At 34.8% G+C, this 24,144-nt stretch overlaps 1 protein-coding gene across 2 annotated transcripts in view; it reads left to right on the plus strand.

Moving 5' to 3' along the window:
* Positions 1-23,380, plus strand: part of DNAH5 (dynein axonemal heavy chain 5) — a 114,277-nt gene extending 90,897 nt beyond the window's left edge. The window contains exons 63-79 of one of the 2 annotated variants that reach the window (XM_042048834.1): positions 38-354; positions 1,598-1,753; positions 2,181-2,363; positions 7,020-7,263; positions 8,272-8,386; positions 8,843-9,033; positions 9,879-10,000; positions 10,835-10,984; positions 12,615-12,860; positions 14,142-14,361; positions 14,987-15,192; positions 15,972-16,175; positions 16,772-16,987; positions 17,792-18,004; positions 19,437-19,589; positions 21,313-21,547; positions 22,901-23,380. In XM_042048834.1, the coding sequence (XP_041904768.1) occupies positions 38-354; positions 1,598-1,753; positions 2,181-2,363; positions 7,020-7,263; positions 8,272-8,386; positions 8,843-9,033; positions 9,879-10,000; positions 10,835-10,984; positions 12,615-12,860; positions 14,142-14,361; positions 14,987-15,192; positions 15,972-16,175; positions 16,772-16,987; positions 17,792-18,004; positions 19,437-19,589; positions 21,313-21,547; positions 22,901-23,052 (3,323 nt within the window). In that variant the 3' untranslated portion in view covers positions 23,053-23,380. The remainder of the gene's footprint in view (positions 1-37; positions 355-1,597; positions 1,754-2,180; positions 2,364-7,019; positions 7,264-8,271; positions 8,387-8,842; positions 9,034-9,878; positions 10,001-10,834; positions 10,985-12,614; positions 12,861-14,141; positions 14,362-14,986; positions 15,193-15,971; positions 16,176-16,771; positions 16,988-17,791; positions 18,005-19,436; positions 19,590-21,312; positions 21,548-22,900) is intronic. The other variant, XM_042048833.1, reaches the window with a different exon arrangement.
* Positions 23,381-24,144: the final 764 nt, after the last annotated feature.

Here is a 24,144-nt window from a genome sequence, read left to right on the forward strand (position 1 = left end):
TGTTTAGGTTTTTTTTTTCCTCCTTTTTCTCTTTGAGGTGATGTACTTTTGGCTACAGCTTTTCTGTCCTATTCTGGTCCTTTTAACCAAGAGTTCCGCAGTCTGCTGTTAAATGACTGGCAAAAGGAAATGAAAAGCCGAAAAATTCCTTTTTGTGACAACTTGAACCTCATAGAAATGTTGACTGATGCTCCAACTATCAGTGAATGGAACCTGCAAGGATTGCCAAATGACGACTTATCCTTACAGAATGGAATCATTGTCACTAAAGCATCTCGTTATCCTTTATTAATTGATCCACAGGCACAGGGTAAAATTTGGATTAAAAATAAGGAAGGCAGAAATGACCTTCAGGTAATAGAAGTGCTTGTGTTTTCATAATCCCTAAAAACTCTTAGCTTACAAAGCATGACAATTCAGTGATTCACATAATGATTAGGAAATGCCATTTGTATGAAAAGTCTGGTTTGAATATAAAGAATATCTCTGATATATTTTAGTAGATTTGAGATTTGGCTAGATGTGGAGGTGTATCCTTTAGCACCGGTGACTTCATTTGTTTAACGAATTTATATTAATGAAACATAAACTGTTGGAAAACAGGCTGGATGGGCAATGCCTGGTAATAACCATGTTTTCAGAATAATATAAGTGGTAGGAAAAAAACAACTAGTTGATTAATACAATTTCATGTAAGTGTTTATAAATTAAGATTCACAGCATGATTTTGTTCATCTTTTAATCAGAAATTATTGTTAATTTCTGTTGTTTTAGTATGGATGTCAGGAGCTAAGTTCTCTGCAAATATACAGGGAAGATGTATTGCAAGAATGTACAGAGGCAAGATACACAAATTCAATGCAAACAACAAAATAAAGAGAAAGGAAGTCCTTACTGGCTACAAGTATGATTACAGCAATAAACCATCTTTGAAAAGAAAAATCCCTGAAAGCCATAAAAAGTAGTCTGAGTGGCTCTGAGAATATTACTACCACTTTCACGTTGATTGTTATCTAGGTGTGGAAACCTTTAATGGTTGCTTAGTTATGTTAAAAACTATTATTTTGTTTATAGTTTTATTAAAGTCTAAGCTGAATGTGCTTAGAAAATGTTGAAAATCACAGTTATACTGGGGACTACTTTGTAAATCAAAGATTATTTGAGGTCCTGTTCTATGTAAAGCTCTAATTTTCAAGGGTGAAAAAACCCCAGAAGAACACTATCTTGGCATTGACCTTGCTGAAGTTTTACTTGGAGATGTTATCCTAGATAAAATTGAAGGTGCTAAAAGGTTCCTGTGAATTTTCCTGTGAAATTCTTGGGTAGTTGCACTCATAGGACATCAAAACTGAAAGTGCTCAGTGCTGCTTTGCTTCTACTTTTGCAGTTAAAAAATAGAACTTTGCATTCCTTGAGATCTGGCAATAGGGTATGCTGATGTTACCTTTTCTTGTGGTCCCAATCTTTGCCTTAATACTAGTCTACTCCCAGGATCATTGTTTTTGGCAGTAATTCAAAGAAAATGAAATAATTTATAAATATAAAACTAACAAGAAGCTTGGTAAATGGGCATAAGATACTGCATCTGTGTTTTTAGATCACTTCTTTGAATCACAAGTATTTTAGAAACCACTTAGAAGACAGCCTTTCTTTGGGAAGACCTCTTTTAGTAGAAGATGTTGGAGAAGAGCTTGACCCAGCACTTGATAATGTTTTGGAAAGAAACATCATTAAAACAGGTTCAGCCAACAAGGTAAAACAAAAGAGCAAACGTGGAATTTCCCCTTTCTTCCCTTTCCCTCCCCATGTCCTTCTACTTAGCAAAATAACTCCGGATAAATTTAGGACGATAAAAAATTAAACTCATTTAAACTTGATTAATGCTAATACAAGAAGAAAAAAGGTAGGGTTTAAGTTCACAAATGCTTAATATATTTAATGCAGAGTTCCTTATTCCTTTGCTTATGACAATTTTTAAACGTTTAAATAATCTGTGAATGGGCCATTTAAAGTGGTCCTTGTCTATTCTCAACAAATTGTTTGCATCAGATGTATGATTTAAAACTGGATTTTTATGTCTTTAAGTAGAAAAATGTAACCCTTTTTCCTATATGTAGTATCTGAAAAAGCATGTATTGGTTCTTGATATTTCAAGACTTCTTTTTAATATTTTTCTTAAGGTGAAAGTTGGTGATAAGGAAATAGATGTTATGAATGGCTTCAGGCTTTACATTACTACAAAACTGTCAAATCCATGCTACTCTCCTGAAATTAGTGCTCGAACCTCCATCATTGACTTTACTGTAACCATGAAAGGTCTTGAAAATCAACTCTTAGGCAGAGTCATTCTCACAGAGAAACAGGTAAAAGAATTGATTATATCTATTTTCCTGGCTGTACTTCTTATATTTACCTGTAGAACATTTTATTTTATTTTAATTTATTACTCTCTATTCTCATATCAAGGTAACTTTCTGGCTCTCTCTATTATGATTATTCTTAATATAATCTATTTGCAATGGTTTAAAAACTGACACAGAAGCAATTGACTCATTAATGTGGAAGTTTCTCTGTCTCTTTATTGTTGCAACTCTAACATATTCACCTTATTTTTCGTGCCTCAATGAGTTATAACCTCATGAGAATGGCCTGTGAAAAGCAAAAGGGCCTGAAATCAAAACTGATGTTCTTCTGTCTACACACTCTGGAGCTCATGGCAACATAACCTAGTGCAAAAATTCAGACATAGTTTCTTCCTTGCTCCAAGGGAAAATGGGCTACCTACTTATTTTGACATTGCAGACGTATTAGTTGAGGAAGTCCAGGTTCGGGATGCCAGTCCCAATCAACATGCCACCAGCAGCTCTGGAGGGAGGCTGATCTTTTAAACTGCAGAACAGCTAATCCCTGTAACTATAAGGTCAGGCAATGTTGGTGTCATGAGACACTATGCAGCTATGAGTGTGTAGCTACTAAGATTTTGGCAACAGTTCCAGTTTACCTTCCCTAGGGACAAATGACAGGAATGTCTTTATTTCTTTACTGTGGCATCTGTTGAGTTTCTCCTGTCCTTCCAACACCTGCCGCTGCCCCGCCAATGTAAGATTTTTCTCGTTAATAGCCTCAGTCATCTTATTCACGTCGAGTAGTTGCATTTCATTTCCAAACAGTGCATGGATCTCATGAGAGAAATCACGTTCAATCTGTTAAAGTCTGTCTTTTGTCAGACAGCTTCATTGCACCATCAGCTTCTCTTCAACCACTGACAACCCACTATGTAATGAAATTATCACTGTCTATCTAAAACACACTGTGATGTGTATATTCACAAAGCCTTGCTCCTAACTGTATTTCTTGGGCCTTGAAATACAGTACTTTCCTCCAGGAGACAGTCAGTTTATCAATTTCCTGCAGTCAATGCCACTGCTGTGTGCTTGGAGGACACAGAAAAGGAGCCTAACTTTTCTCAGGGAAGCCAAAAAATAGATGGAGAAGTAACAGACTCAAGTTGGACCATGGGGAATTCTGATTAGATATTAGGAAAAAAATAATTACATAGAAGGTGGTCAAACCCAGGAACAGATTACCCAGGGATTTTGTGGATTTTCAGTTCTTGGAAGGGTTCAAGATTCACCTGGACATTGCCCTGAGCAACTGAGCTATTTTGATCTAAACAGGGGTTGAACTAGTTAATTTCTGTAGGTGCCTTCCAACTTAAAATTATTCTACTATTCAATGGCCTCTTTGTCACTGAGGGGGAATGTCTAGTAAGTGGATATATGGTACACTCTGTACCAGCTTCTCAGAGTGTTATACTCACTACTGTTTTGTTTGAAACCACCTGGGGATATTTCCTCTAGATAAATGACAACTGGATCACTTGACAGGCAGGGGGACTTCCACGGAGTATACTTACCCCTTTACAGCTTTCTTGGCCTCTGTTTATACACCTTGTGGTTCAAGGTTTCCTGAGGGGTCAATTGGAACATATCCCACCATCCAAATACATTTTTATGATGTCTAATTATGCATCTTTGGGAATTTGGGGATTTCCCTCTGAAGTGTCTGGATTCTTACTACCTTTTGTAGCCTTTGGTAGGAAGGTGGTGGAATTATTTTACTGTGAGGTAGTTTGTCAAGTGATTTGAGCAGTATGACTGCTTGGTGATATCCAGTGTTACAATGAACGTGCGGAACTTCTGTCCCAAAAAGAGAAGAGATTATTTATTTGAAATCAGTGTTCTTCAAGATTTTTATTCACATTTCTATCCTTCTTCCCATTTCACCATCTCTTATATGGTTCCGGTCTTAGAATGAATGAGGTTTAGACCTGCCACAAGCAGAAGGAGCATTTACAGCATGTCATTTAAAGTTTCTGCAAAGTCTGACTCTCTGTTGTCTGGTATGCCCATTAGTAGAATCTTTGTCACATACATCTCACAGAATTAATTGTTTCCTGATAAGAATGCTGGTACTGATTTCTTATTTTCCAGCAGAATGTTAAACCAATCGCAAGATACAAGCGAAGCATAAGGTGGTCAACAGGCAGCTGGTATAGCTGTATAAATTTAATTCTACTATATTTCTTGTAATAATAGGATTTGAGAGATTTGATATATATCTGAATGTAGTATAACTTACGATATTTTAATGATATCATTATTTTGATACATTGACTGTTAAGTAATTTGACAAAAAACTTGTTTATTTAGTGTCATAGATAAGTCAGATTATTGGTGGAGTTATAGTATGCAACAACTCTTTATGGCCTTTTGAATTTTCACATTCATATATCAAGATTTTTGCTGGAAAAAGGCTCAAGTTTTTTAAGGAACAGTTGATGCAAATTCTTGTACTTGTGAATCATTTTGTGACAGAATGATAGAAGCTATGTAGCAGCTTTCATATTTTATGAATATTAACAAGAAATAGCATTCTTTGGTACAGTATGTAAAATGTCATCTGCCTGTGAAAGGAATTCCATAAAACTGGATTTGAAATAGCCTCTTCGGTGCAAGTTCCTTGAATTTATGTACATGGTAGCTTGGCTCATTTTTTCTGCATTCTTGGTGTTATGACTGGAAAATTTTGAAGATACGAAGAAAGCTTTCAACTGTGTACATTTTCTGATCTGCAAAAAGCATTTTAAGAGCTTAATAGATGGACTTTTTTCACTAAGGTTTTTATCTAGGGTTACTTCACTTTAGTTTGGTAACTGTTTCCAACTTGTTTCTCTTTCTGTTTTTATAATGCATTGAACTCTATGTTTAACTTTTCAAAATTAACTCAGCAAAACATGAAGTTTAATTTGGCTCAGTATGTTAATTATTATATTTAATTGAATGCTTACTTTATTTTAATACTATTCTTTTAAAATAATGTTTCTATTTCATCAAACTTGCATGAAAAAAATGCTTCATGAAACTGTTACCTACTTTTCTTTAGTTCCATGAAGCATCAGTTGATTGAAATGCAGATAACTGTAGTTTTCGTGTCTATTTTCATCAGTTTTTGTCAGTATCTTTTGAGTAAGTAAGCACATCTTCTAAGTTATGTTGCACTTGCATTATTCTATAATGAGTACCCCACTAAATATTTTCTACCTGATGATGATGATGATGTTTCAATACACCAAGAAAAAACTCTAAATCTTATAATAATAATATGATTTTTCTTAATTTCCTTCCTAAGGTAAAAGGGCATTCTTTAAAAGAAATAAATGCTTAAATTGGAAATGTAGGAGGAGAATGTAGGGTGAGAAGACCAGAAGTTTAGAATGTGGAAAAACAAAAAAAGCGATTTCAAAAGCTGTAACAGTTTTTCGAAGCTGTAGAAATGAAGACTCCTCAAATGGGAGGGTAAAACCTTTCCTTAAGCCTTGCTAAGGGCTCAGGTCCTTTATATCTCTAGTGCTATATGAAAGGTTGTGTATTTCTTAGAGTTGTCCCTGTTTCTTTGGAATATTAGCAGCCAGTAGGCAAAGTGGAAATGGACTTGGCAATGATGGCGTGAACATGGAACTTCCAAGTTTGGAGAGACATTGCTAAAATTATTCACCAAACCTTTGTAAACTTTGTGAAGTACTTCTCTAGACACAGCAAATATTCCTATCAACTGGCTCACTAACGGTTCATTCATTAGATTCATATTAACCTTATCTTACGAAAAACTCTTAACCCATCCTCTCCCATTTCTTTCTTTTTACTTCAACATATTGAAACATTTTATGATATTTCAGTAGAGGATTTTTATCTCTGAGGCACGAATATGTATAAAGTTTTTAAAGGTTAATTTTAAGAATTAACTGAAAGGACTATTATCTCTGAAAAATATTTTTCCAGAGATTTCAAATAGCTGTTTTTTAAATGTAAAACTATTGATTAAGAGTTACCCATCTTCTATATTTGGACACTGGAAAAGAAACTAGGTACATAAACCACCCAGACTGTATTACTAAAAGTATAAAATAAATATGTATAGTGAAGTAACTCAAGTTCTACATACTTTCTTAATCAATGAAGCATTTTAGTGCGAGGCTGAAATTATCCCTGTTTGATGGAGGAGTATTGGAACTTTTTGAAATACTTGGTGCTTGATTTGATGACTAAGGGTGGCCATTGAGACCAGATTTTCAATATGGTGATTGTAAAACAAGGCATAAATGAGGATGAGATTACATGGAGGGAAATAAAACCCTATGCCTGAAATTGTGTTTGCATTTCTTTTCTGAAACAAAAAGAGAAGAAAAAGAATTACTGTTCTGAACTTCTTTTATGGCATGATATGGGCATCTTCCATAACATTTGTAGAAATGATTTGTTAATGCCTACTTACACAGCAGGTCCAGAACCTGGCAATAGATCTTGTGTCAGAAATACCAATGAAATTCTTTCCCCAGATTCATGCATCTAGTCTTGGCCAACACTGTTTTAGTAGGATCAGTATTTTTTAAGCTAAATGTATTATTTTTGGTTTTGATTGCTCTTCTATTTCCCAAATATTACCATGTAATCCAATAGGAATTAGAGAAAGAAAGAACTGAGCTTATTGAAGATGTGACTATGAACAAAAGGAGGATTAAGGACCTAGAAGACAACCTTTTGTTTCGACTTACAAGCACTAAGAGTTCTCTGGCAGATGATGAGAGTCTACTAATTGTATTGAGTAACACTAAGAAGACTGCTGAAGAAGTAACACAGAAACTGCAAACTTCTGCTGAAACTGAAGTACAGATCAATTCAGCCCGCGAAGAGTACAGACCTGGTGAGTGAAGGTAGTGATGGAAGACAAATGGCTAGACCACATATTTAAATTGTCAATACTTAGAGTAGGAGAAATAGTATGATGAGATCAGGAAGACCAAAATTGTTGGGGGAGATCTGTGTTTTCCTGTAAGTAAACTGTGTCTAGGAGATGTCATATTGAGCTATAATGGAGAAAATAGTCAGTGTTATGCCTCATGTGGAATTTATAAAATTGAGTGAACTGTTCTCTTTGTAGACTTCCCATTGATCTATAAACAAGCGTATCAGTCATTAGGGTGTTTAGGTAAGTATGTGTTCGAGTTCAACATGTTGACATTCTTTTACAGGGCCTATATAACATTAAATACTCTATATCTGTTCTGATAAAAGCTTCACCATTTATCCATGGGTTATTATAGTCAGCACATTTCATGAGTCTTTTGACTTTTAACTGGCAGGTAAAAATGTGAAAAAAACAGGGGAAAAAATAGCTCTCTGTAATTGCCTACATTCTAGGAAATGTGTAAAATGGTACAGTTAGTGTACCAGAAAGCATTGCAGATATTGTAAAACCTTTGTATTTAAAACTGAACAACTACTGCAAAGAAGTTAATCAGTATTGGGTAAGCTAAATCAATGTAGTTCATTTGACTTTTATATGACTCTTGTAAAAATCTGTAAAGAGAAATTTGTTTGGATTCTTAAACAGTATTTCAAACAGCCATAATTTTTACATGTTCTGCTGATGATCTCAATATTGCAGTATACTATTGAGCTGCTCTCCAGATATGCTCATATTTGAAAACTGGGCTTTACATAGTATACATTAATAACAGCAAATATCTTTTTTTTTCTGATGTATAAATGAGGATTAAATGAATGATCTTATTCTTCTTCTGGCAGTAAAAATAGAGAAACCCAAGGATCTTCATGTATCTTTAGTTTTAAGCTCACGGTACATGTTTTAAAAAGTTAATGTTTTCTGTTCTGCATTTCTACTTTGAATATATTTTTGTTTCTTCTTCAGTTGCAACTCGAGGTAGCATCTTGTACTTCCTTATCACTGAGATGAGCATGGTCAATGTCATGTACCAGACATCCCTTCGGCAGTTTCTGGGACTTTTTGACTGCTCCCTAGCCAGGTATTTTAGTGAACAATAAGTATCATTTTTATTTACCCAGTCCTGGAGGTGCCTGTAGAATAGTAAAGATTTATTGTAAACTAATATCAGAAAAAAGGCTGTTGCTTCTTACAGTCTTGACCAGGACTTGTCAGCTTAAATACCTATAAAATTTTGTCAGTTGGCAAGGCAAAGATCCCTCTAATGTACTTACAGTCCTTCAAAATTTGCCATTAGGTAATTAAAAAACATTATACAGCTGGGCAAAAAGGCTTGATTAGAAAGGTTTTTTTTGTTGTTGTTGCTCCTTCAATCTGAAAGTTGTTGCTAGCTTGCTGTTTGATATTCTGTGTTTGTGATCCATTGTTTTTCATGTTTTCAAAATACTGAACTTTGGCTTTTTTCCTTTTGCATAGTATTCCCTCTTATAAAGCCTAAGCAAATCAACATTCAACTGCTAGACTTTTCTTCCAACAGGTCTACCAAGAGCCCTATAACCAGCAAGAGGGTTACTAATATTATTGAACATATGACATATGAAGTATTCAAATATACTGCCCGAGGGCTCTATGAGGAGCACAAATTTCTTTTCACATTACTGCTTACTTTGAAGATTGATATACAAAGAAACAGAGTGAAGCACGAAGAATTTCTGACACTTATTAAAGGTTGGAACAATGAATAAATTTTAAGGAGAGCATGTTATTATTGCAGAAAATTTATGTATTTGTATCTCCTAACTAGCATGCTCCTTTTGCACATGAGAAACCGGGCAATTGTAAGAATACATGCTTATCATTCTTATCTGGTGACAGACAGCACTGTATGGTAGTTCTAATTTATAGCAGCACACTGAATATTGATGAATATGCCTTTGGAATCGTGAGAATTTAAAAGGAATATTGTTAAGTGTCCTTTATATCTGCTGCTCAAATACCATCAGGTATGTGTTTAACTTAGAAAAGTTATTATTGTACTAAACATGTTATAGTTTCTTTAGTAAGTGCAGCAAATAGGAACAGAAAATGATACTAAGTTTAAAAGAATATTAGAGTCTTAGCTGAATGTGACAAGTTCAAGGCTTTGGTCTTAATTGCACACACCACTGAATTCACTTGAAAGTTTGGATCCATTTTGTATTACTTTTCCGAGAGACTTGATTTACCAAGCAACATTTATTTATGGATTATATCTGTGAATTTTTCCATGCTGAATCTTCAGAATATCTTTACCCAAAAAGGATTTATTTCCAAGCACATTGCACAAAAACACCAGTAAAACCTCAAAATATAAATTGGTTAAGGCTTCTGTTTAAGGTACATAATAGAAAAAAAAATTAAACTAACAAAATTGCAAACTCAGCTTAATCAAATATGGCATGTTTTTTTAATGTAGAAAACTCCTGGAACATCATGATTAAAAACCTGGATTCTTGTATTAGTTTTTTCCCTTTTATTTTGTTTATTTTTCATTGTCTCTCCAACTAATTATAACTAATTTCAATTTCTTGCAGGTGGCGCTTCCCTAGACCTTAAAGCTTGTCCTTCTAAGCCAGCTAAATGGATTCTGGATATGACTTGGTTGAACTTGGTGGAGCTCAGTAAGCTTAAGCAGTTTTCAGATATTCTTGATCAAGTACGTAAGAGCTTTTTAAAATTGATCTCTTGTTTAACAAGTGATTGTCTGGTAGAGATCAAGCCATGTGGTGGGAAACTGGTTTATTTTATAGAGAAGAAACAAAACTGACAGCATATAGCCACAGTTGTGGCCCTGACTTCTTAGCAACCTATGTTGATATAAAGACTCAATCCCCCCCAGGAAAATAAGAAGAGCGTAGATTTTTCACACTTTATATAGTTATAATATTTTCAGATTGTGATTACACTTGCCATTATTCAATTCACATATTGCAACTTTAATCTTGTTCTGGTTGTTAGATTTTCTTGCATCCCTGTTGTGCTTTCTTACACTAGGTTTTATGATGCTTGTTGCAATATTTCTGTGGTTACATGGAGTAAAAGTTAGGGAAAGGGTGTTCGGTAAATTCAATACTTGTATGAATAGTCTTATCAGACACTAAGTGTATTGTAGCTAATGGTAAATAGCATTTGGTATAGGTGAAGAAAACTTTCTGTATGTTCGTGTGGGGAGCAGTTATGTACTTGCTGTTCTCAAAGCTATGTCCATGCCTAGCTATCCATGTTCTGACATAACTATAATAGAAAATACTGATTAGTAGCTCCTGTTTTCAGAATATGAACACTCAAGGTTGTTGTTGCATTCTACAATTCCATACTTAAAATCTGAAAATCTATCCTATAATTTTTAATAGCCTTATCAAATCTGTGGACTAATATTGCTAGTGTGGATTACATGTCTCTGACTCTTATTAAATTTTGCGACCTGGTGGCAGTGAAAATATAACCTGTCTGTTTCGTGATGTTTGCTTCTTTGATGGTATAATTGCAGATTTCCAGAGAAGAGAAACAGTGGAAAATGTGGTTTGATAGTAAAAATCCTGAAGAAGAATTGGTTCCTGGTGGCTATGGTCAATCTCTGGACTGCTTCAGACATCTTCTTCTTATCAGGTCTTGGTGTCCTGACAGGACCATAGCTCAGGTATATTTATATATCTTACATGGTCTACTTAGGTATCACTAGAATAATAGTTTCCAGATTGCAGTTTAGTACTATTTTATGTAATGCTAAACACCTTTTTGCAATGGACCTTTATATTGTATTTTCTGAAATTCTTTTCAGACCATTTATGTATTTGTTACAAGTACAGTGATAGCAAAATTATTGCAATATATTGAAGAAATATTCTCCAATGATTTCGCTGTGGTGATTTCTACTCAAATCATATGTGTTTATCCAGATCTGCTTTATCAGTTCAGAAGGGTACTTTTAGCTCTCCTTACCTACTCACTGGAATTTTAGAAGTGTCCCCATGTTAGGCTGAAGTAAAATATTTTAATGAACTCGGTTGGCTGAAAGAAAAGAAAATTGAAAACACTTTAATTGAGAAACTATTTCTTGCATGGAAAAATTAGACCCACTTTAGAAAAATCTATATTAAAGTCTGTTCAAAGCTCTCAATTTACAGCCATTTATTAGGAAAAGTATAAAATTGAAGTTTATTAAATAGACCTTTTTTAAAGAAAAATCAGCTTCTAGGAGCCTATTTTTAATCTTTATGTTCTTCTCCAGTGCAAAAGAACAAAAAATTGTAAAATTGATGACAATTCAGAGAAATTAAGGACAATTTGCTGAAACTGGAATACATCACTAAAAGTGGGGTATTAATTTTATTGACACACATCTTTAGACATTGTGTTTGGATTCAGAGACAAGCTCAGCAGTTATTGGAAAAACTGCAGTCAATAGGTTAAGCAGTACTGTATAAAGAGTATCTCTATGATATGTGCTATGTGTCTGAAACACATAATGCAAAATTAGTTCATCTACTGTTAATGGGGCAACGTAAACTTTCATCTTTCAATGGTTTTATGAAAACTGATAGTTTATCAAATGTTTAACACTGAATGTCTTTTGTCTCTGAGAAGTAACCCAGAGGTATGAAGGAGAAGATTTATCTTTTTGTGGTGGGAAAGAGTACAAGAAAGGTCATCTCTGACTGTTTGAAAGAGCATTTTCTATTTCTTTGTGAAAAAGAACAATAATCTAGAATTTTTAAAGATAAATAAAGAAGGGATAAAAGAGATGGTTGTCACCTGTTCCTCTAGATCTTCTACTTAGTGATAGTTATTTTAATAATTACTACTGTTAATTCATTGCTTGTCTAACTGTTAAAGTGGGAAAGGCCTAAGAGCTTTGAAGCCTGTCTTTAATCCTTTCCTCCTCTTTTTCTAGATCTTAAAGATAGGAGTAACACTATCTGATGGAGATACCATCTTTAAATCATGAAAACTTTTCTAAAGTTTTAGAGTGGTTATTATTTTTATTATACTCTAATTATAGGTATTATATATAGCAATACATACAGATATATGACATATAATAGTTATTTTAAAAATTTTAACTGATCTTATAAGGCTATAAGAAATAATACCTTCAAAGACAGTATGATGTGTTGACATGTAAAAATAAACCTGTTGCATATTTATATTTCTGATACAAATTTTTTGCAGCCTTTGGTCTTCAGTTGACTTATTGGTTGTATTCACCCTCAGAAGAAAACAGTATTAAATGGTTAGGTCATGAGTTAAATTTACCCTTTTTAATATAGGCAAGAAAATATATCACTGACACTATGGGGGAGAAATATGCAGAGGGAGTCATCTTGGACTTGGAGAAAACATGGGAAGAGTCAGATCCACGTACTCCTCTCATATGCTTTCTTTCCATGGGTTCTGATCCTACGGACTCAATTATTGCTTTGGGAAAAAGACTGAAGACAGAAACGTGTTGTGTTTCCATGGGCCAGGGGCAAGGAATCCACGCTCGTAAACTTCTACAGCGGACAATGGCTCATGTAAGTGACAAAAATCTGAGCGCTTGAATTAAACACTTAGAAATAAAAATCCTCTCATGAGATAATGTTTTTTGGTGGGTAGTCAATGCTGATGCAAACCACTTTATTTATTTATATAAGTGTCCTAAGCAAGAGAACTGTCTTTTCACAGTCCTTCAATTTGCCATAAACAAGCATTTTGATGCTGTGCAGATGTTTTTAATTGAAAATGGAGTGGTTTTCATGTGAAATGGAGTTTTTATAGTAGATTGCTGACTGATGAACATAGCTGAATTGATTTTTTTTTTTGGTTACATCACCAGTATATATTCTTCTGTAAGCATTTCAGATTGTTTTTTCAGTTTTTTATTTTTAGTAATATGGCTGTATTTTGTTAAATGAAGAAAATGAATTCCAAATATGATATTGATAGTTACATAAACTTGAGAAAAACAAGGTTGTATAGCAAAATAGTTTGTATTGCTGTAGTCTGAATTTGGACTTGGGAGGGACAATCTGGTAGCACAGGCATTTTACAGGAAGACGAATTAAAAGAACAAAGCTATCTGTATGAGAAAGGTGAGATGTTCCAATTTGGCATGCTTTGCACATCATGTGATACTATTGTTATGCCTGCTGAAGTGAAAAGATTGAGCTTCTTACTCTCCTGTGTTATGAGCTTCTTTTTATAAGCTGTTTCAGTCTGACTTTTGCTTCAGATTCTTGTTTGATAACTTTATATAAGGAACTAATTAGCAGATCAAATCAGAAGAAACTCATTCAAAAATAGGGGAGAGGAGCACCTTTTGTTTAGTTAAGGGAAATGCAGTTACTTTCCCTCACTGTCTCACAAGCTCTCTTAGTGATGAGGTATATGAGATGTTTGTAATGAAATATGGTAATTCATATAGGAAAGTTTGACATCTATTGATTGATAGCAATAGATTAATTGAGTATGTTTATTTGGTTATTTTCCAAGCCTGGAACCCTTGGAAGGAACAAGGTTTAGCAGCTTGCTCTATGGAGCTACTCCTGAGCTCCCTTATGTAAGTCAAAATTTATCCGTTTCTATCAGCACTGTAGTCATGACGATGGATGTTTTAAATGTATTGAAATGGAAAAGGTAGACACTACTTATAAAGACCAGATGAGACAAGTGAGGACCACTTGTTCAGGTGAAAAAAACCAAATAAGCTAACACCACCTTCAGAAGGAACAGCACACAGCTTAGCTCTCCTCAAGGAGTGACTTCAGTTTGTGAACAATGTTGGTAACTTTTTATATTCTATTGTTTTAAACTAGGGAGGTTGGGCACTTCTGCAAAACTGCCACCTTGGACTTGACTTTCTGGATGAGTTGATGGACACTATAATAGAGACAGAGACTGTTCATGAAAGTTTTCGTCTGTGGATGACAACTGACATTCACAAAGAGTTCCCCATCACCCTTCTTCAAATGTCAATTAAGTTTACCAATGAACCACCACAAGGCCTCAGAGCTGGACTAAAGAGAACATACAGTGGTGAGTGCTAGAATGGTAATAATTTAAAATTAATGCTTGGACTGTGATGCTATTGTGTGGTCATGTTAAACTGGTAGTAGGTGTAAGATAGTCTGAGGAACTGATCACAATGATGCCAGGACACATCTTGGTTTTTGTTTTGAAAATTAAAAGGAAGAGAAGATATGCTGAAGTTCTGTTGCCAGAAGTAATTGGACAGCAAAAAAGGAAATGCCTTTTCTTTTCTCACATGCTGGCTTCTAATATCTCAGTTCAAAGTGTTTGAATTTTTAATCTTCTGTCTTTTGGGAGAAAAATGACATGTTAATCTTTGTTGGTGATCAAGTGCTCTTTACACTACATAAAATAAAGGACAAAGATTCTGTGCAGGAAGCAACTTGATGTGAATTCAGCTATTAGTAAATTGTGAGTTTTTTCCCCTGAAGTTTACTCTTTTAATTTGAGCAACTTAATAACATGCTATAAAATGTCTCCAGCACAGAACACTTTGTGGGACAATAATTTGCCCTTGGGAGATGCAAAGAGCCAAGTGAATATTTCTAGAGTGATATTTTAGCACTGATTTTAAGTAGTTTTGAAAAAGACGATTACTGTGATTCTCATTAAGCCCGTTTGCAATCAATAGGTGTCAGCCAGGATTTATTAGATGCCAGTAAAATGGTGCAATGGAAACCACTCTTGTATGCTGTAGCCTTTCTACACTCCACTGTTCAAGAAAGACGCAAGTTTGGATCTTTGGGTTGGAATATACCCTATGAGTTTAATCAAGCTGATTTCAATGCTACTGTGCAGTTCATTCAAAATCACTTGAATCGCATGGATACCAAGAAGGTAATTAATGATTTTGTGGGGAAGGTGGATTAAGGTGGTGGATCTTTCTAGTAGTGGAATGTATGTAAAGGCTTCCTAATAACTGAACTACAAGAATGATTTTAACTTATTGTTTTTTCCACAAACATTCAATATTTCAAGTATACCTCTCTCTACAGGAGCAGACTTAGACTTCTAATCTGGTGCATGTTTAATTTCTGTATTAACCTGTACATTAAAAAAAAAAAAAGCCTTCCCAGCCATCTCAAAAATATAAACCTTAGAAGTACAGACCCTTTTTTCAATTCTAATTAAGTCAATTATTTAAAAATGGATGACTGTATTTAAAATACTCTTTTGTTTAAATCTATTTTGAGTACAACTAATAAGATTTGGTCCCTCCAACCTATCTTTGCAGCATGAAGAAATCGAAAGTGGTTCTCAATAACTCTGCGAGAATTTATCCTATGTTTCTTACTTCTGTATGGTCTATTGTCATACAGAGAAGTCTGTGGCAGGGGAATTTGCAGTTGGCATTTTAAGAGAAAGGAGGATTCAAATATACCTGTAACTTTCTTGCTGCCTTCAAGATGCTGTTGAATTCATTGTCAATGAATTATATTTTGAGAAATCCTTGCAGGTGTTCTGGAAATGCAAGACTATAATAAAAAAAACAGTAATAGGAAAATAATTTTCTTCCAAATGGGACAGACACGGTACATCAGCTGTTTTTTCTAAGGCAGATCTAGAGAAAATGAGAAAAGGATTGGCTAAAGTCACTGCTTTCTGCTTGGTTTTAGGGGATCTCCTGGAGTACTGTTTGTTACATGATAGGTGAGATCCAGTATGGTGGTCGTGTGACAGATGACTTTGACAAAAGACTCATGAACACCTTTGTAAAGGTTTGGTTCAGTGAAAATATATTCAGTCCTGAATTCAGCTTCTACAAAGGTTACAGCATACCCAAATGTACTATGGTGGATCAATACCTTCAGTACATACAGGTTGGTAAATGAGAACTAATCGCTTGTTTCTCATAAGTTCCTAATTCCTTATAATTTTTCTTTTTTTCTGAGTACCTGTATTTTGTCTTTTAATCACAGATTTTTTTACTGATTTCTAGTAGTCTGCATATCTATTAGTGACAACTACTTATTGTTATCAATGTTATCATCTTCATGACAGCAATGTATGTTTTCTTTTTCATGTGGTTTTCTTGCTGGATGTACCTAAAGGCACAAAGTTATTAAAGAGGGCAAAGAATGGAGTCCAGACATTGGGTACAACCTCTTGGAAATAAAAGGTTTAGATATATGAGAGTACAAGTTTACTATTAAAATCGCACATAGATATTATAACTCTATTTTTTGGTGTGATTTGGGCTGTGACATGACTAATAGGCCACAGCAAGTTATTTGGCCTAAGACTATTTGAAGAAATCTAGCTTCTTACTTTACAGTAATTGAGACGGTTTTTTTCTATTTTTTATTTGGTTTTGTGTTGGGTTTTATGTTTATTTGGGGATATTTTTTGGTGGTTTTTTTCTTAATGATTTGCTTCTAAATCTCCAGTTATACTCTTTTCATATTTTACTATGTAGAGCCTTCCTGCTTATGATATGCCAGAGGTGTTTGGTTTGCACCCCAATGCGGATATCACCTACCAAAGTAAAGTTTCCAAAGATGTATTGGACACCATCCTCAGTATTCAGCCTAAAGATAGCTCTGGTGGAGGAGGGGAAACTCGAGAGGCAGTTGTAGCCAGACTGGCTGATGATATGCTGGAAAAACTTCCTGCTGATTATGTTCCATTTGAAGTGAGTTAACGAAATTCTGGCAAAAACGTTTGCTCCATCTTGCCTTTTATGGATTAAAAAAAACCAACCCAACAACTTTTCTAAAACCATATTTGAATTCATTCATACAGGCAATACTTCCCATTTTGAAGAAATGTGACCAAACAATTAAAGTTTATAATGAAATCATGAAATGTGTGCTGAAGGGCTTTTGTGAGGACTTAAAAAAAAATATTAAATCCATTAATGCTTAAGCTGTCATTTGCACTGTGGGGGAGGTAGGATCATCAACTTTTAACTGAGGTTGTTGATACTATAAAATTTCTAGTTATGTTCATGCAGTTGTTTACTTGTCAATTTTACACTTTTGATTAAAATTGTACCTGTAAGTTTGGTTAGAATACAAGGCTGCCTGGTATTGTGATAGTTCCAGGCATTGCTACTATGTTGAAGTAAAGTAGCTGGGGCAATTACTCTTGATTGGTTTGTGCAAAGAGAACCATGAAATTGCTTGCTAGAATTAAAGCTGAATTCCTTGATCTAGGGTAACCAGCTTACAAATCCCTTTAAATGGCATTAGCTCATAGAATGATATACAGACTAAATCATGGCAGACTAAAAACATAGCCAGTTCTTAGCATCATAGATTTCTCATGGAGCAAATCCCGTGTTTCTGTCTCCCTTCAAGGGAGGTGCCAAACTCACCATTTAAGTTAATAAATGAATTATGTTATGTATTAAAGATCATATTGTGGCTTAACTTTGACATAAAGGCAACTTTGTTTTTTCACTTCTCTTGAAGGATCATTGGTTTTCTACCTACAGGTAAATGAAAAACTAAAAAACATGGGACCTTTTGAACCTATGCATATATTTTTGCGACAGGAGATTGAACAAATGCAGAGAGTAATTTCTTTAGTGAGAAGAACTCTGACTGATCTAAAACTTGCCATTGATGGGACAATAGTTATGAGTGAAAATCTGAGGGATGCTTTAGACTGCATGTATGATGGAAGGATTCCTGCTAGCTGGAAAAAAGTAGGTGTACATAACTTGTTATGGAGAGAAATAAAAAACCTATTTCTGAAGAGACTAGATTAAACTGCTAGACTTATAGCAAACACAGTTTTTCAAACTTTGTTTCAGAAGTGTTAACCAGAGCTGTCCAACTTCTGGAATAGATTTTATGCTAAAATAAACATAGTCAAATCAAGCCTTCTTTCATTTATTGAAATTGAAATGAACGTGGGGGATGCAGATATTTCCCATTTTAACAGCCTGTTGCATATTGGCAGGATAAAAAAGCTTGAGACAGGAGAGTAATTTAAAATGTGATGATGGATTTTAAAAAATAGCACCCACATTAGTGGACTACAGTGGTGCTATTTATTGAACATATATAATTGACATATGTTCCTTTTCTGGGTTAAGTAGAGGTGGCCTGTCCACCTTGGTCAAAATTGGTGTTCTTTGAGTTTGACTTACAGCCACATAATTACAGAACAGTAAATGCTGGAAAGAACCTATGGAGGCAGTCTAGTTTAATCACACTTCTGAAAGCAGGGTACATTAAAGCAGGTTTCTCAGGAGGCTCCAGAATCAGAGAGGTGCAACCCATTCCACTGTTTGATCACCTTCACAGTAAAACTCAACTAATCAGCAACCACCAGCCAACAAAACAAAAAGCCCCTTAAGCTGAAACTGAATTTCTGGTATTTTGTCTTGTTCCCATTGTTTTCTCTCCTATTGCTGACAAGGATCAGGGTCCATCTTCTGTTCTCTACACAAGGTATAAACATAATATCTTCTTTGAGCCCTCTCTTCTCCAGGCTAAACAATCCCAGCTCTCAGCCTCTCCCCATAGAAACTGTTTTCAAGGACAATTAGAGCTGTTAACAGCAACTGATGGAACGAAAAATAGGGATTTTTTTTTGTTGTTTGCTTATTTTGTTTCTACTGACAAAGTGTTTTCATGGTACAAAACCTAGATCTAAACAGATACTTCACAACACAACTATATCTCCACATAATCCAAGTTCAGTTTGCCTTACCTTTTATTCAGAAGAAAAAAAAAATGCATAACAGTTTTACAGAAATCACGTTATCTTGATGTATTGATATATTGATATCTTGTTATCTTGATATATTCTAATTAGAATTAGAAAGACACGTATGCAATTTTTCTTCTTAGTTTATACAGTTATCTAACCTTACAAAAATGTCATAAAATGGACAATTACCACAGACAGCATTAAGCATGTGTAAATGGAATAGTAGACGTGAATTTGAACAGAGAAAGAATTGGCTTCAGATTTCAGTGGAATGCAAAGTTCAAGCATGAAATTAAAGTTAAGATATGATAGATAATCTTCAAATATGCTTTGCTAATATTATGTTGTTTATTACCATGGGAGGAGTTAGCTTTTCTTGACAGCAGTATGCTATTTTAAAACATGTTTACTGTTTTTAGGCATCTTGGCCTTCCAGTACACTTGGTTTCTGGTTTACTGAGCTTCTAGAAAGAAACCACCAGTTTTACAAGTGGATTTTTGAAAGTCGACCAAACTGTTTCTGGATGACAGGGTTTTTTAATCCTCAAGGATTTTTAACTGCGGTGAGGCAGGTAAATTGTGTTTGAAGTCTTATTCTGCTTATTTTTTGACAAGCTTTTAAAAATAAAATATATTGTCTGATGAAGGATGAGTTTATACACATGGGAAGATCTGTGACTGTCTAATATTGCCTGAGTGAACTGCTCTTCCTTCGCATATTCTTTTTCAGCATATCAACCACTAATATGTTAAAATATATTTCCTGTGTTGACCAAGGCCCAAATAAGTAGAGGCTGCCTCACAACTAAGGTAGACTAGAAAAAATATAGTCTCGTTTTTCCATTGTGATATCTCTAAGAATGGTCATTAAGTCCGTGAATTTATTTGTCTTTTTTCCCCTCTCTTTTGTTCTGTGTTCAGTATTCACCTGACTGGAGACTGGGCAGAAAACCTCTCCAGAATTAGTCCTATATGTCACTTCTGATTAACTCTTTCTTCATGAAGTGGGAAAGACTTTCCTTTATTAATGCATATAAGTATGATATTTGATGTATTTGTTAACGTGTGTGTGTGTTGACTTGGTGATTATGTTGGTTGCTCAGCAACATTTTTACTTTAAAAGGAAGCAATAAATGCCTGTGTTGGTCAGCTTAAAGGGACATACTGGAGACAGTAAGTGTCTGGAATGTGTAAAATTTGAAAAGAATAGTTGGGTAAAAATACAATGGGACCTCAGGAAAAAAAGCCTGAACTTTTGGAGAAGACAATGAAGATTTGTGGTGTAGAAAAAATGTCCCCTCTTACTCTGAGGTCTGGGCAATGTAATCTAAAATGTCAGGCATATAGCCTTGGAATTATGTAACAAAATATTTCTTTTGAGTGAACAGTCTTAAATTGGGACTATATTTTGCATGCAAGCTTGTGGAAAAGGTTTACTAGCAGGATCTGAAACAGTTGGAAACTACAGTACTTTCTGGTTCTGTAAAAAGGAGCTGTGGATACATAACAACCTAGTATCCCAAGTAAATACCAAAGTGATTTTCTTGCTATGTGGTAAAACAAATAGAAACAAGAAAGAGGAAGAGCCAGAATGATCACTGAACTATAAACCTTGTGTTCTGTTGGATCATCTCAGTAAATGCAGTATGGGGCAAGCATTAATTCCAATTACTTCAACCAAAGATCTTTGAAAGCCATTGCAAGACCAGGATAAAACTTTGGTTTGCCATAAATCAGTTGTATGGGATAGTAAGGAACTGGGCAACTGAGAACTGAGTGTTGTCCAATGCATTAACTAACAGGTTTTTTTGCAGTCTCTTTACATAGCTTTAGAGCTGAGTGAGTTCTTACTCATTAAGAATACAGTTACTGAAGAGTAGAGGTGCAGAAAAAGGAAGGTAAACCCAAAATATATGTTTCACTTACCACATGCAGGTAATGTTTTCTCATCTCATCAAATCTGTGAAATTTTCGTGTTCACAAGAGCGGGCTGCCATTGGCATTCAGTGGATGTGTTACTTGGTATGGTCTTTAGATATTGTATATAATAGAAAGATTGAACATCGAATATAGTGGATAAAGTACTGAAAGCTTTCTTGCAGTTCCATGCCATCACTCCCTTAGAGAGAAGCCAAATGCTGTAAATATGGATATCATAGAGAATTAGAGGGGTTTTTTTTTGTACTGGAGAGGATATGTTACAACCATACAGATTTATTTCTAATAACTGCTGGGAAAAAGGGTTCTGTGCTCATGTGAAATTGTAACCTCCTAACTTTTGTCTGGTTTGGGCAGGAAATAACTAGAGCTAACAAAGGATGGGCTCTTGACAGTGTAGTGCTATGCAATGAAGTCACTAAATGGATGAAAGATGATATCACAAGCCCTCCTTCAGAAGGTGTCTACGTGTATGGGCTGTATTTGGAAGGAGCCGGTTGGGACAGAAGAAACATGAGACTGACGGAATCCAAGCCCAAGGTGCTCTTCGAGATGATGCCGGTTATAAGGATATATGCAGAGAACAACAACAGTAAGTAATGGTATTGTAAAGGATGTCATGTCCATAGAATTCAATGTAACTTTAACTGCATGGAAATCTTTTGGGCTGTAGGGATTTCATGAGGCTGTTGCTAATCATTGTATACATACCAAATCCCCTTCAACGGGGGAGACTTCCCAGTCTTCCATTGCAAATGTACTTTCAAACTTGCTTCATAATTGATAATAGGCACTTTTCCTAATATTTAGATAGGTCTCTACACATGGTCTTAATGGTGTTAAGAACTTTTTAACCTATTTACAGATAAGCTGTACATATTGACAATAAGTATCCTGGATTAAAACCACCAGCTTTCTTATATATAAACTCTGTGATCTTTGTAACCTAAACCTAAATAATCTCTTTCACATATGCAAAAAATGAATGTAATTTATATATGTATATATAGAACATATATGTATGCACAACGTACAAGATATACATGGATTATATATATACACACACATATGCATATACATAATTTTGTATACATCATGTTTATAGATAACATGTTATATATATGTGTATATAATGTGTAGATTTATAAAAATGTATTTTTTTTCCTGGACAAGTCTGGTTTTGAGCTTATGGAAGCAAGCAAGAGGTGGAGTGAGGGGGTGGAAGATGTTTTGTCTTTGAGGCAGAAAGGGAATGTAGGAATGGAAAGGAAACTTATGGGGCTGAAGGACAGTGCTGTGAAAATGTGTAATTTGTGTTAATGTGCTGGTTTTTTGCATACAGAATAGGACGTGCTGTTGAATAGGGATGTAAAACAGAATAGAACAATCCACTGCAGAACATAAAATTGGAAAAATCTGTTGACAAGCATTCCACCTCTAAAAGCAAACTTGCTAACATGCTATTTTGCATAGCTAATATTTTATAAAAGGCGTGATCAGCAGCCAAGATACTAGATAATGAACACTGAAGTATTGAGCATGACTAGACTACTGTTCTAATTCTGCAGTGAAGTAGTTGATTACTGATACTCTTAAATACTAACTGCATTTCAAACCAGGTTATTCAAAGTGGGATAATTTTATTTTGACATAATACATTGATAAGAAGTAATGTTCAATGGGCAGATTGAACAAATAAGAACACTATTTCCTCTAGAGTGTCCATTTACATATCTTGCTTTGCATCAGTTCCTAGGTGCTCATATTAAGTCTTAAACCTACAGATATTTCAAGGTGTATATGGCCTTCAGCTGGCAGTAGCAAATAAAGAGCAGTGTACTACTGAACTTTGATTCAGTTTTCCTTTTGCCTTATGACCAGTCCCTTAGGGCCCCATTTTTTCAACTTAGTTTAATTGCTCTTTATGTCTCTTCTGTCTTTTCAGCTGCAAAAGATCCACGTCTGTATTCCTGTCCGGTCTACAAGAAGAGCAGTCGAACAGATCTGAATTACATTGCTGCTATGGATCTTAAAACCCGTCAGCCTCCAGAGCACTGGGTACTCCGTGGAGTAGCACTTCTGTGTGATGTCAAGTAATTTTAAAAAAAAAAAAAAAAAAAAAAAAGTTTTCCAGGAGTTCTTTTCTGATTTTAAATGTAAACATTAATATGTAGCTAGATACATGGTGGAACACTCCTAAAAATATTATTTCTAAATCATAGATTCCATTATGATATTTTTATAAAATAGTTGTCAATAAGCTTCTACAATAGGCTTATAAATTCTACAATTTAGAGTGGCATTAAGTTTGGTGTCTTTGAAAACCCATGACAAATATTAAGTGCTCCTATCTCTTAGGTGTGCATAAGCATTCCTCCTGTGTGTTTAATTTAACCTTGAATAAAGATTAATTGATTTGAACGTTGTTAATTTTGTTAGTAAATATTCTTTTATCAGGACTTACCTTCAAGAAGCCAAATGCAAAGCTGATTTTTTGTGTGCGTGTATCTTTTTGGTGTCTCAGAGAGATAGAAAACTTTTCATGTAGGAATTCATCTTAAAAGAGAAATGTTAGCAGCTCTATTTAGTTGGACACTCTTGGCCTCACGCATCAAGCACACTTATTTAATCATCAAAAAGTCAGTGTTTTTCTGTTTCTGAGTTCAGTAGGTCATGTACCTTAGTGGTCCACTAGTCATTCCCAAAAATGGTTACTTCAGAAGAGGAAGCCAAGATAATCAGTATTCCTGGTGCATCTGTCATTCAAAAATGCTGCAATAGAGACACTGTTTTCAATTTTATGTCAAATCAACACAGGGAAACTTCAGCATTCATTTCTACAGTCAAACCAGTTATAAAACTTAGGTGGAACATTGATTCTGTCAAACATATTCTGGTTATAGAGGTCTTTCCACCTTGGAATAACTATTATTTTTTTTTATTTTAAATAACTCACAGTGAAACAAATTAAGTGTGTGAAAATCTTTTTTAGGAAATACTTTTAATTTAGACATGGCAATAAATAAATAAAGTTAGAAGGGTTGAACTGTTCTTTATTGAACCTTGAAACACCATGTTCCAACTTCGAGGAGATGTCCGGATACTCACTGGAGTTCTAAGTTGTTGTGTCTTTCACCAAGACCTTCCTCTCTGAAGGAGATGCACATATTTCATTCTTGTGCAAATCAT

This window comes from Corvus kubaryi, unplaced genomic scaffold, assembly GCF_017639235.1.
Source record: "Corvus kubaryi isolate FWS band 111438036 unplaced genomic scaffold, C.kubaryi_AGA036_p1.0 68, whole genome shotgun sequence".
Classification (NCBI taxonomy): Eukaryota; Metazoa; Chordata; class Aves; order Passeriformes; family Corvidae; genus Corvus; species Corvus kubaryi.